The sequence below is a fragment of the Myotis myotis genome, unplaced genomic scaffold (assembly GCF_014108235.1).
Source record: "Myotis myotis isolate mMyoMyo1 unplaced genomic scaffold, mMyoMyo1.p scaffold_m19_p_8, whole genome shotgun sequence".
In the NCBI taxonomy this organism is placed as follows: domain Eukaryota; kingdom Metazoa; phylum Chordata; class Mammalia; order Chiroptera; family Vespertilionidae; genus Myotis; species Myotis myotis.
This window is the reverse complement of record NW_023416390.1, coordinates 13,090,368-13,104,170: the sequence shown is the minus strand read 5'-3', so window position 1 is coordinate 13,104,170 and position 13,803 is coordinate 13,090,368. Positions and strand designations below refer to the sequence as shown.

At 52.9% G+C, this 13,803-nt stretch overlaps 1 protein-coding gene across 17 annotated transcripts in view; it reads right to left on the bottom strand.

Annotated features, from left to right (window-relative positions):
* Positions 1-13,803, bottom strand: part of NRP2 (neuropilin 2) — a 120,281-nt gene that overhangs the window by 49,736 nt on the left and 56,742 nt on the right. For all 17 annotated transcript variants that reach the window (XR_004969205.1, XR_004969207.1, XR_004969206.1 and 14 more), the window contains 3 exons: positions 7,528-7,672; positions 4,703-5,052; positions 2,770-2,914 (listed from right to left, as the gene is read on the bottom strand). Coding sequence is in view for 10 of the 17 variants with exons in the window: in XM_036318967.1 (XP_036174860.1) it covers positions 2,770-2,914; positions 4,703-5,052; positions 7,528-7,672 (640 nt within the window). In the remaining 7 variants the exon portion in view is untranslated. The remainder of the gene's footprint in view (positions 1-2,769; positions 2,915-4,702; positions 5,053-7,527; positions 7,673-13,803) is intronic.

Sequence of the window (13,803 nt, the reverse complement as noted above, 5' to 3'; positions counted from 1 at the left end):
CCTAACCTTTCAGACTTCCCTTCGCCGTGTCTGCCTCTTGCTCACAGTCAACAGCAAATACCCTCGAAGCGTCCTAATTTGTAAGTTCGAATTTGTCACTGTGTCACGGAATCTCAAACTCAATTGTACAGCAAACTCCAGGCAGCAAGGCAAGAAGTAATCATTGGAAACACACACTGACTAACAGGTGAAGCAGCCCTGTCACATTATTTAGCGGCAGGGACCCGGCCCGGCCCATCCTTTTCCCTGGGATCTTTCTGGGGTAGGAATGGAAGGCATGAACCAAGGATGAGTCACACAAACGGGTAGGCATGTGACAAGCCAGAGAGCCACGTGCCCTGGCAGAGCAGTTTCTGGAAATGTGAGGTAGCAAGATGGGTCAGCGGATCGGTGGAGATGAGGCTAAGTGCAGGGGCACAGCGGGCCGGGGAGGCCACAGAGGGCAGGGCGTGTGGCTGACAGCGAGGAAACAGCAGCGGCCTCTGTGTCCACAGTGTTTGTACTGGGCGCTCCGAGGCAAGTGCCTGTTAAACTGCAATTGAAACCAGATGTCCGAGACTTCAAAGGGAGGGAGGCTGGGCAGAGGGTAACGAGCCCCAACTCTGCTGTTCCGAGGAATGGCCGGGCAGGACTTTGAAATGAGAAACCTGTTGCTGACCGTCACCAGTGTCATTTGGGCCAGGTTGGGGTCGGGATGCAATACGTGGAAAAAGCCATTTGCCACTGTCCGGCCGGTCAGAGAGCAGGGCCAGCCGGGAAAGGCCCGGCCCAGGGGCCCGTGGACAGGACGGAAGTATGAGCAAGCCCCCAGCGGGCTGAGCGACCTCTGCCACTGGCTTCCTCTCTCTGGGACTCAGTTTCTTTATCTGTGAAAGAGGCGCTGGCTTTGATTTGTGATTTTCCCCCCAAACTGTATGTCACATGCATTAGTAGGTTGTGGAATCAATTTAATGGGTCGTGACCAGCATTTTAAATATAGCAGCGATAACACTTCAGCACGCACGCACGTGGTGAGGATGAGCACTGCTTTGGGAACCTTTTGTCTCAGTCGTACTTACTTATCCTAACAGGTTTATTAGATGCCGGGCAGCAGTCTATGTCCTTGATATCCATTATTTTGTGGAATCCTCATAATAACCCTAGTGGGTGTAGCTATACCACGATCACCCCCGTTTTTCAGCTAAGATACCTGAGATGTTGAGGGCTAAGTAACATGTCTGACTTACACTTGGCAATCTGTGGCCAGAGTCTAGGCCAGGGGTCCTCAAACTACGGCCCGCGGGCCACATGCAAATACAAATATTGTATTTGTTCCCGTTTTGTTTTGTTTACTTCAAAATAAGATATGTGCAGTGTGTATAGGAATTTGTTCATAGTTTTTTTTTTTTTTTAAAACTATAGTCCGGCCCTCCAACGGTCTGAGGGACAGTGAACTGGCCCCCTGTTTAAAAAGTTTGAGGACCCCTGGTCTAGGCACTCAGTGGCACACTGTTCCCCATAGGCACACACGTGTGTGCTTATGTGTGTGTATGTGTGTGTGTGTGTGTGTGTGCATACGTGCACTTGTAAATCTGGTGGGTCGTTTTATAAATTTATTTTAACTTGTGGAATGTGGTTAAAACCACTTGAAAGCCACTGGCTTAGAAGCTGCCGTTTTCAGCGCCTCAAATGGGCAGGTGACCCACATTCCTCGGAGACCTGGCCCTAGTCCTACCTAATGGGGAGTAAGTGTCTCCCCGCTAGATGTGCTCATGAGGACTGCCTGCACTCCGAGGGGGAGGGAGGCCGGTCTGGGCCCGATTCCCACCTGCGTGCCGCCATGGGCCCCCTCCTCTGCGCCATCGCAGTGGGCATGCCGGAGGCACTTTTCTCCCTGGGAGCTGAGAGCACTCCTCCGACATGCCCTTATCAATCCTCCACGATCCCCTGCTGGTGACAGGCACAGCAGGAGAATGGAGATACCTGGGCCCTGGTGGAGGGGGCCGGGGGCTCAGCCAGCCTGCCGCTCCACTCCTGCTGGCCTGGGGCTCTGGCTGCCCCATCTCTTTGGCAGCAGTGAGTGCGCTCCGGGGGTCTGTGGGGGGAGGAGGGCTGGTGGCCAGGGGACAGGTGGGGCTGACTCAGAAGAGCAGGGCGCTTCCCAGCAAAGGGTGGGCATGCTCAGGGGCCCCCTCCTTGTGAAGGAGAATTAAGAGGCGCTCCCAGGACCGGCTGCCTGGCGAGGGCGGGAATGAGCCATCTCCTGCCACACACTGGGAAGAGGTCCCAGCAACCGGGTCCCTCCTGAGCAAATGAATGCCTTTTACAGATGTGGCTTCGAAATGAAAACGAAGTCTCATAGCCGCTGACATCTGGAGGCCAGACTCATGCATAAACCGATTACTTGATTATCATGAGGGGTTGTTTTTTCTCTCCCTTCCCTAAATCAACAGCCAAGCTCCCTGGCCTGAGGAGTCAGGATCTAATTGAATTTGGGTGGGTGGTGTGTGGTTGTGATTTGTTTTTGAGAGACTCGGGCTGGAGAGCTGAAACGATCCTTTAAACATGACAAAGTACCTCCCTTGAGAAACCCCCAAGACCAGAGGCTGAGCGCCCATGGTCTGAGGCAGGAGAACATGGCAGGGCCCAGGGTGAGCAGGGCTACAGCATTTCGGTGGAGAGGGATTCAGCTAGGGAGGGGTGGCCCCTCTGCCCCATCCACGTCATGGTCTGACCCCCACCTCCCCCCCCGCCCCTCACCCAGGGCATCCTGAGGAGCCAGGGTCTTACCTGTCCAGTCACAGCCAAGCACCTCCAGCCGCATCCCGATTCCTGCTGGCGACCACCTCTCGGGGTACACCCGCACGTACTGCGCAGGGACGGGGTCGAACCTTCGGATGTCAGGGGTGTCGTAGTGCATGTTCCCTTCAAACAGCTGCAGGGGAGATAGGCTTCTCAGCCCTTCTTATGGGGGACCCCTCCTCCATCATCCCGTCTTCCCTTTCCTCCCCCTTCTCCTTCCCACCCTTCGCATCCAACAGAAGGCAGCGTTCTAGCTGCCTCGTGGTCGCTGGACATGATGGTCTCTGGGAGCTCCATTCTCAGGCCAAGGTTCGTATTCATTCGGAAGATGGTTAGAGGCCCAGACCATGGGAAGGAAGCGGGAGCAGGTCTGAGTGTCATTGCCAGGTCCCGCCTTCTATCCTGGGACTGAACTGAGCCCTCAGAAAAGAACTCGGCTCCGAATGAGTCTCACGCTGGACTTAGCCCCAGAGAGAAGAGAAGGGAGCTCAGGCTGCCTTGCCTGTTCTGAACTTTTCAGTTTATTAGGAATCAGACGTTCTAACCTAGTCCTTTTTCTAATGCTTGAAAGTCTAGATGTAGAAAGTCCCAGTTGACTGATGGTCCAAGTTCACGGAGAGGCAGAAGGGAAAGTGACCTTCGCAACACCTGGTCACACACTGATAGTCAGAGACTATTCCCCAAACCTTTGCTTAGTGGAGGCAATTCTATCAAAAGAAAACTTGCCTAGAGCCCCAGTACATAAAACGGAGGACAGAGAGGCCGCCCCGGTTGAAGTCGGGGGGAGGGGGGGGGGTGGTGACCCAGAGCACACCTGGGAGCCACTGGCTTAGGGGAAGGTGGGGTGGGGACAGTCAGGGGCTGTGGTGATCAGCATGGGGAATGCTGCAGGGTGTCTGTGTCCACAGCTCCCAAAGGGGCGCTGTCCCGTGGAGGGTGGGCTCTGCCCCTGGCAAAGACCCTCTCTTTTCCCAGCACCGTGCCCCCCTCCACCCCCCCAGTGGTTAAGAAGAACCAGGATCCAACTTCTCCACCCACCAAAGGTTCCCGTAACCGAGCCCTGAGCCTTTCCAGCCCCTGGAATGGCGAGCTGGGAGCTGACATCAGTATTGTAAACCTCCAGCCCAGCCCTTGCCTCAGTGTCAAGAATGAGCACACTTGCTTAGTAAAGGGGCTGAGTAGGGACATGGGCTACCCCTTCCTTGTTAGGGGCTCTGCTCTTCGGAGGAAAACCAGGGGAAACTTAGACATGAGGTTGGGAAGGCCTGGCTAGCCGGGAAATTGACCTGGAAAAGAGAAACGATGTCTTCCCCCTCCTGGGGCTGCTCGGGGCCTGGAAGGCCGGCCTTCACGCCCCTGACGGCAGGGGCTGTCCTCCCTGCCTCGCCCGGCCGCAGCACCAGGCAGGAAAGATCTAACAGTCCAGACTCGGGAACTACAAAGGAGGGCGGCCACATTCAGGAAAGCACAGTTGTTTTTGGAAGTAAAGTCCCCGTTTCTACAGTTTAGTCTCCAAAAACCACATCTCCTTTGGATGTCTGGCCAATTGGAAGGAAACTTTATCTGGGAGAGCGTACAAAAGGCGTTGAACTTGACCGTAAGGCGTTTGGGCTCTGGAGGCAGGCTCACGATGGGGTCTGAACCATGGAACCACCACAGGGACCCTGTGGGACCCTGGGCGTGCCATCGAGCCTCAGTTTGCCATCGCTAAAATGGGAGTGACAAAGGGTCTACCTTCTAAACCTGTTGGAAGGATTGAAATAATAATAAGGATTAAAATAAGGCAGTTAGCACAGTGCCTGGCACAAAGTAATCTCTTAATGAGTATTCCTCATACTGGATTGTAGGGATTTGGTGATCACTGTCTAGATGGGAAACCAGCACCCGCGACTTAAGGTTAGAGTCCTCCAGGCACCCCTACCTTTGGCTGCTGGGTCCTGGGGTCCTGGATGTATTCCCAGTCCTTGCCGTTCAGGCTGTAAGAGACTTTGAACTTGCGCACAAACGCCCTGGCCTCCACCGCAGTGATGCTGTCTCCTCCTCGCGCCCCCTGGACGATGACGCCTTTCACTGTCTTGGGCGCTCCCAGGTCCACCTGCAGCCACTCCTCACCCGGCTGGGCCTGAGGGATCCGGGGGAACCAGCCCGAGCGGCTGCTGACCAGGCGGGCAGCGCTGGGGCTCCAGAGGTACTCGCGGGTGGAGGAGGCGGAGATCTGTGCGTCCGTGATGAGGCCGGAGAGCATGCCCAGCATGTTGGAGCAGGGGGCGTCTGTGGGGAGGGGAGGAAGATGCAGGAGGTCAGGGCTGACACCACAGTCACTGGGGACACCCTATTAGTAGGGAGCTGTAAAAAAACCCAACTGGTATCGAACACTTTAAGTCAGCACTGATTTCTTTGCACTTCAAGGTAGAATAGTGCCGAGAGCCAAGACTGGGAGCCAGGCTGCCGGGGTTCATGTTTGCTCCGCCACTACCTAGCTGCATGACCTCAGACAAATGACTGAATTGCCCCATGCCTCAGTTTCCCCAGGTCTAAAGGAGGACTAACAGCAGTACTCACCTCTTGAGGGTTGCTGCGAGGGTCCCATTAGTTACTGTACAAAAGCTCACAGCCCAGAGCCTGACGTGCCGAAGCATCTAATGCTGTTCGCCAAGGACTCTCAGATCTTTGTTGGTGACACCAGCTCCTGCTGCCCCAAAGGCTCTTCCCCCTGTCACCACCGGGCTAACCTTTCCTCACCCCCTAAAGGTACAGGTCACAGCCTCGGAAAGGCTGTCCCCAAACTTTCAACCAAGTTAATGAAGTCCTTCTAGTCCCTCTTGCTTGGAGCTCCTGTTCTTTTTCTCCAGACACCCATCTTCGTTTCGAATGGTCCAGCACTTGTCTTTGCTAATTACCTATCTTGCCCACTAGCCCGAAAGCTCCCTGATGTCAGAGGCCCCATCTGCTTAGCTCACTTCTCAGGCCCCAGCTCCCAGCATGGGGCCTGCACACAGCAGGCCTTCGATAAATATTTCTGGAGCACATGAGCGCGTGGAGAAGGCGGGCCCTCTGTCAGTGCGCTTCAGGTGCCTGGACACTGAATTACAGACCCTCCAGGTGGTCCCAACTCTTCAAATCCACTGGTTCTCTCTTTTCAATTTTCCAGAAAATGAGTTTTCACTGAGTCCTCGCTGGGCGCCTTGTGCAATGTGAAGGGACAGAAAACTGTCCCCTAGGTGGTTAGGATGCACACTCCCCTTAGGCAGTGGTTCTCAACCTGTGGGTCGCGACCCCTTTAGGGGTCGAATGACCCTTTCACAGGGATCGCCTAAGACCATCGGAGAACACATATATAATTACATATTGTTTTTGTGATTAATCACTATGCTTTAATTATGTTCAATTTGTAACAATGAAAATACATCGTACATATCAGATATTTACATTACGATTCATAACAGTAGCAAAATTACAGTTATGAAGTAGCAGCGGAAATAATTTTATGGTTGGGGGTCACCACAACATGAGGAACTGTATTAAAGGGTCACGGCATTAGGAAGGTTGAGAACCACTGATCTAATCCATCCTCCACATTGTACCCCTGGGGTCTCGGCCCACATTCCCTGCCCGCCCTCTCACTTTCTCTCTTGGTCCCTCTGGCCCCTGTGCCGTTGCGCAAACGGTGACCCACTCCCTGTGGCCTTTCCCTCTAGTCTGTAAGGCCTGTGTGGTTTACCACCCTGAACACACCCCATCTTGTCTGGTCTCGGAAGTGAAGCAGGGTCGGGCCTGGCTAGTACTTGGATGGGAGGCCTGTGTGCCCATTGCCCTCAGCTCAGCCACCACTTCCTCAAGGAAGTCCTCCTCCCTGACCTCCAAGACTGGGGCAGGTCCCCTACAGTGTGTTCTTTATCATGGTTTTATTTACCTTTATTTGTGCATTTGTTGGTTTATAACTATGTCTCCCCAACTTGTCTAGCTGTGCCCCCCGAGCTGGGTCTGTTGTGCTCATCCCTGTATCCATAATGCCTTGCATAGCTCTTGGCCCCCAGTTGAGGCAGCAGAAAGTGTTGTTTGTTTTGTTTGTTTGTTTGTTTGTTTTTTGTTAATCCTCACATTTTTCCATTGATTTTTAAAGAGAGTGGAAGAGAAAGACAGAGAGAAACATTGATGTGGAAGAAACACATCAATTGGTTGCCTCCTGTACAAGCCCTGACCAGCGCCGGGGCCGTGGAGGGGTCTGTAACCAAGGTATGTGCCCTTGACCGGAATCCAACCTGGGACCCTTTGGTCCGCAGGCCACTGCTCTATCCACTGAGCCAAACCAGCTAGGACCAGAAAATGTTATTTGAGAGCCGGGCTCTTTCAAACTGCCTTGTTTCAAATCCTGGCTCTACCGCATAGTGCTGAGGGGGGGGGTGGGGGGACGGGGCGGGAGGACCTAAATCTCCAAGTCTTATCTCCTCATCTGTAAAATGGAGAGACTAGGAACACCAGCCTCATAGAGCACTTCTGAAGGTTATGGAAGATAACATACCCAAGTGCTTGGCATGGAGCCTGGCGCCTCAGCATTCGATAGATGTTAGCTAGTGGAGACAGTAGATGTTTAATAAACACCCCCTGAATGAAGAGAGGGGGGCTGCTGGGACCTGAGTCCCCGAGCCCACTCCTTCTCGGAAGGTCACGTGGTGCAATCATGGGCCGAGAGACAGCAGAGCCAGGACACAGTCTGCTCCCAACCTCCCCGGGGCGCCACCTCACCTGTGACCCGGCAGCCGAAGAGCTCCAGCCGGAGGGCGATGCCCGCGTGCCACGTCTGAGGGCGGACCCTGACGAACCTCGTGAGCAGCGGCGTGTGCAGCCTGTTCAAAACCACCTCCGTGGGGTCGCTGTTGCCCTGGAACACCTGTGACAGAGGACACGGAACCACGTGAGTCACATCCCCACGTGCAGCGAGGCCCCGCGCGCGGCCCTTGAAGCGGGTGGGAAAGTTCTGTTGAACGTTATTCCCCTCCGGTTTACAAATAATCAGTGGGCTTGTGGTTGGGGGCTTTTTGAGCAGCGCCATGAAGAACAACGTTAATGTCCCACAGAGCTCTGACTTGAAAACAATCAGGGGTCTTCGCACACACTTTGGGAGGCAAAGAAAATGTTGCCCCTGGGCTGAGAGCGAGCCGAGGAAGGCGCCTGGAAAAGGAAAACATGTCAGAAGCCGAGGGAGAGGGGAAAGAGTGGGATTTCCTTTAAAGATGGAGCAGAAATGTCTGTCCTCTTTTAGGGCCAACGGACCTCACCCGCTAGCTTGAACTTGACTCTCCCCTTTCCTCGTGTTGCAGGCGTCTGGCGCTATTTGCAGGGTGTTTAATGATGATCTGCTGTTTTCCTTAGTTACTTAGAGGCCTCCTTGTGCCACGAACGGGTGAAAGGGTGGGGGGCCCCGTCTAGCCCCGTGCCCCTGTGTCAATCAGCATGTTCTGGGTTCTCCTGGCCTTTGTTGTGCGGTCAGGGTTGCAGACGGTCCCCTCGGAGCCCTGCCCCGGCTTCCTCTCACTGTGGTCCCCGCCCTGTAATGAAATCCATCCCTGTCCCCATCTGACCAAGGCGCCTCTGATGGGAGGAAAGGCTTTTTGGAAGCGCTTCTAACCCAACATGGTGGGAGCGAGTCCTGGCCTAGCAGATGGCCCGAATCAATAGCGGCCATATGGACCTGATGCTTTGTGGGTGTGCGCTCCACAGAAAACAAAGTAGCTGGGGCAAGTCTGTGCGAGTTCCTCTCGGTTTCCTGGATAAGGGTGGAGGGAACGGCCAACTAACCAACCACCACTTTTAAGTCATGCCTGTCACGGCTGTCACAACCATGTGAGTGCAAATCCACTCACAGCCGACTCTGCAGCAGCGAGCAATTTCTCCTGGGTGGGGGTCGGGGATAGATGCTTCAGCTCCTGATACCTGGGCCGTGCCAGGGGGTCACTGACAGGCCGGGACACTGGTACATCTGAATATGAACACCTTCGAGCCAGACACTCTGTAAAGACAATTACGCCCACAACACCCCGGGGTCAGGTATTTCTAGTCCCACTTTACTGATGAGGAAACTGAGGCTAGGAGAGGTCTGCCTGGACCCGAAGGCCTTGCCATGTTTTTAGGCCGCGGTCTATTAGGTGGACTCGCATCTCTTTGGACACGTGTGCGGTGTTTATGTTGGTGGCTAGGAGTCCTGGAGCCTGAAGGTCTCCAAGCGCGGATTCGCTGAGGCGGAGCGGCTGTTACCAGTGTGTTTATAATCCCAACTGAGAATGCTCTGGGTAACAGCAAGGAGCGGCCAGAAGCTCAGAGCCAATGAACAGCCTGGAAGTGTACATAGGAGCCCTGCCGTCAGGCAACCTGGACCCCGCCGTATTTCCTGCTTGCTCAGGTCCAAGGTGAGAGCCACTTAATACACAGCTCCCCACTGATGGCAAGGGTGAAGGGCTAAGAGACGTCACACCTTCTGCAACCAAATGAGAAGTGGCTTGCTTAAGACAAACAGAGGAAAGGAGAGGAAGAAAGGTTTCACCAGCCCAACACATTCTGTTTAAATCTCTTGTTCTGGGTGCTGAGCCCACGGACCCCTGGGAGTCTCCCTCCGTCCTGGTCCTAAGGTGGCTAGTCTCCCCCTCAACTGCCTTGCGGGTCACAGGAAGCCCAGAGGCAGGACTGCTGGACACTCACATAGCCCAGGTTCACTCTGGCTGCTTGATGCTTCGTGATTGAGGATAAAGAGGGGGGAGAAGAGACAAAGAAGGGCCAGGGAAACCCACGGAAAGAGGGGGAGAGCCAGGCAGCTGGGAGAAGTTCAGAGAGAGGTGGAGAGAGAGGCCGTGGCTCTTCATCTCAGAGCGGGATGGCAGGAAGGAGGGACTAGGGCCCAGGAAGGTCTGGCCTCCCCAGGCCCTTTCCTTGGCCTCCTGGGTGCTGATAGAGGGCTCCGTGGTTCCGAGGAAAGGGACAGGTGAACAGGGCGCATTCGGGGGAGATCCATCAGTTTTCCTAGGCTTCTGCGGGCGGCAGAGGCTGGTTGCCTTGTGTGTTGTTTGGCAAGGAGAAGCGAGGGCAGCACTCTGCTGATCTCGGTGGGTGCTGTGGGCAGTGGGGGCCTCCACTGGCCAGCTCCCTGAGGGCGGTGACAATGACTGTGTGTGGCCTCCGTCAGGAGATGCTATAGAGGTGGAGGGGAGGGGCTTGATGGCCATGTGAATGCATAATTGGGGTGTGGAGTGGATTCAAACTTTAAGCCAGCTGCAATCCATGGTACCCACACGCTGGTCCTGTTTAGAAACACAACATGTTGCATATGTTCTGAATATCTGACCCCGTCATTGCTCAGTTTGGGCAGATAATACCAAGGAACCTTTCTTCCCTCCCCCTCAGGAATGGTTGTGTCTCTGGACTGCCTTTGGGAGGCTGGTGTGTGCGTGAGTGTGGCTGCATGTGTGTGCACTCGCGTGTGTGCATGTCCCGGGAGAAGGCTGGTTTTCCCATGACGCATGTGCTCACAGGCTTGGAGGGAGCACCGCCAGGTCTCTGCCCACAGTGACATCAGCCAGGGGGAGGCACACGCTTGGTTTACCTGCCCCAGGCCATCACCCTGGCTGCTCACATTGAACGTCCCTCTGCCGCTCCATTTGCCCAGTGTCTCCCTCCCCGGGACCAAATGAGGCTCTTCCCACGTGGCCTCAAATGACCCTTCACGTTTCTGAGCCCAGTCCCTTCTTGGATTTTTGTTTGCTCTTGACCTTGTGCTTATATTTGCCCCCTGCAATTTGGACCCTTTGCTGAAGGAATACCATATTAGTTTATGAAAGTATTCATATACTATCCACTCTGAATGTGGCATAGTAGGGGGGGAAATCCCAAAACACCCAACCATTACTGAACTGGGATTCAGGAGACAGATTCTACTGCTAATTAGCTCAAAAGTGTGGGCCCCAACGTCCTCTTCTATTAAATGAGGGGATTGTGTGAGTTGATTTGTAAGGTCCTTTCTGGCTTCCTTCACAAGAGTTTTCCTATCCAGCACTGCCTTGGGAGTGTCCACTTTGTAACAGGGCACCATAGTTATCCTGTGTTCCCTGGAGGCTCAGAGCTTTTGTGGACAAGTGCAGTGGGTTTTCATACACTTACAGGGCTGCCAGAACACACGTGGTGAGCACCCCACTCACAGGGAGAGTCCACCTCGTTGATGTTTTGGTTCAATAACAGTTCGAATTATTAATAACGAAGAGTAATAAATAACCACACCTTGCTCCTTACATATTGTCTTTTGCCCAAAGCTATCCAAGTGCCATTTATGAAAATCCATTTTTAATGACATATTAAGCACTTTCTCTTCCTCCTGACCCAATGGATTTACAAGGTCTCTATTTTTCTCCCTGCCTCTCCCTATTTATAGCTGGTAAATGTGATCATATATTATACATCTTTATGACTTTCTCAATGCTTCTGTGGTTTCCGAATCACCCGTCATCTGTTTTCTGATCAAATTCTCTGAGATGGATTCTTGGCTTCCAGTCTAGGCATTGCAAGGTAAGGAGTTGTGTGCACCGGAAATGCTGCCAGGAAATTGGTTTTATTCCCTATTCCCTGCCGACTCACTGAATCACTATAGGCAAATCAATAAACCTTAGATACCTTGGTTTCTCCTTCAGGAAAATGAAGTCACTAACAGGCTTGCAGATAGATGCTGCTAAGTCTACCAGCCCTCCTGCCGGCTCCATTGCCTGCACTACACCCAGGGCAGATGTCAGAGTGGAAGCTGCGTCACAAGTAGCAAGCGGGTCTTTGTTAAATCGGAAGAGTTCCAGTTCTGAAAGCCATCGACTCCCAAGTGGAACCTCGAGGCCAGAAATTTTCAAACCATCACTTCGCAGCGAGATGTCCCCAAGGCTGAGGGAGCTCTGTGGGTTGTCAGCATGCGGTACACCCATCGAGGCCTGTATCCAATGCGATGATCAAACGATAACATCTGCTTTAAAAGCTGGATGTCACAGATGGTACACACTTTTGTCAATTTTAAAAGAAAAATGCTGGTATGGTTGCCTTACTACCCAAAGGAAAACCAGAAATAGGCTCAAGGTGACCCTCGCTTCCTGAAGAAGTGGGAATAGAAACAAACAAACAAACCTATATAGGATATAGCTATAAAAGCTCTGTTGAGCATAAAGATTTCTTCAAATGTATCTCTGTAAAACCAAGTCTGAAAAACAATTCAGGGCACAAAGTGGTTTGGATAATCCATTTGGTGCCTCGCTGAATGCTGAACATAATCCAACACTTTCCAATTGATTCTTGAGACCTTTGGTTTATTTTCCGTGAGAGAGAATCTGAAACCAGCAGCACCTCGTGGATTTTCTGATTTGCACCTCTGGGGGAGGGGGCACCTGCCAATTACGCTGGCTGCTATCCAACACCCCAGTTGTATTATTATCTATACTGTGCCCCGTCCAAACCGGGAAAAGAAAATCAACATGTTTGACCATGCCTGAGAGCTCACAGGCATGAACTGTGATACTATGTAAAATAAAGGGCATTATCTATATAGAAATATTGCCCCAGAAAGCGTCACTCTACTGCAGTGACTTTGGCTGAGAACAGTGAGTGTTTCCGCCTGCCTACCTCGGAGGCCTCTGGGCTGGGGGATTTCCTGCCGGCCTCAGTCCCTTTCTTTTTCTTTTTTAAAATATATTTTTATTGATTTCAGAGAGGAAGGGAGAAGGAGAGAGAGATAGAAACATCAATGATGAGAGAGAATCATTGATTGGTGTCTCCTGCATGCCCCCTACTGGGGATTGAGTCCACAACCCAGACATGTGCCTTTGTTTGGAATCTAACCCAGGACCCTTCAGTCTGCAGGCCGACACGCCATCCACTGAGCCAAACTGGCTAGGGCCGCAGTCCCTGTCTTACAGCCATTAGTGTCTGCCATCAACATCCAGGTGCCCAGGACGGTGGAGATGCCCCGTCCACCAAGGCCTTGGGGTGAAGGCTCACGGTGTTACCTGGCTGTTCCCCTGGCTCAGCGAGCAGGCCCTGGCGGAAGATGCAGGCTCTGGGTGTGGCCACAGCCTCCCCTTCGCACAGGGCTTCGGTATTCAGTCTGCGCACGCCTCTCTCTTCATTACCTGTGGTGCGACCTACAGTTTGTTTCTACTTTGCTGTAAATATCTGAACGCAGCCCGCTCCAGGGACTGCAGAGAAAGCAGGGAATTTTTCAAAGCCAGCACAGCGCTGGGGCCCTGAGGTAGAAAGTGTGCAGGAGACATTCTTCCACTTTTTTCTTTAACAAAATAAAAAATATTCCTCTCCACTAATAAATGTTTCATTGCGCCCAAACTTCTCCTTTTCAATCTACTTGGCACAGACACCGAGGAGGAGGAGGACGAGGCAGGCGGAAAGAGGGGAGGTGGGAATGAAGGGCAGAAACGGGGGAAACCAGGAGCAGCTCCTGTTAAAAATTCGTCTCAGAAACAACTGTACCGACGCATCCTCAGCCCGGGGCCCGTCTTCGCTCTCCACCCCCTCCCCCTGCACTTCCTCTAAAACCAGCTATCGAATCCCTGTGTACAAATAAATTGTTAGCCCGGCCGACGTGGCTCAGTAGTTGAGCGTTGACTTACGAACCAGGAGATCATGGTTCCATTCCCAGTTGGGGCATACGCCCAGGTTGTGGGCTCAATCCCCAGTGTGGGGCGTGCAGGAGGCAGCTGATCAATGATTCTCTCACATCATTGATGTTTCTCTCTCTCTCTCCCTCTCCCTTCCTCTCTGAAATCAATAAATATATATTTTAAAAAATAAATAACTACATTGTTAATCAATGAATGCCATCCTGTTTAGTTAATTTGTTGGGCAAGGGGCGGTGGGTGTGTGCGTGCGTGGGGGGCAGGGGGGCTGTTGCACTCAGGGAAAATGATGTTAAGTAATGGACATTCCCCCCCCCCCTTTTTTTTTGGAAATCATGGTCCTGACATTTCTCTCTTAAAACTCTTCCTTAAAGAC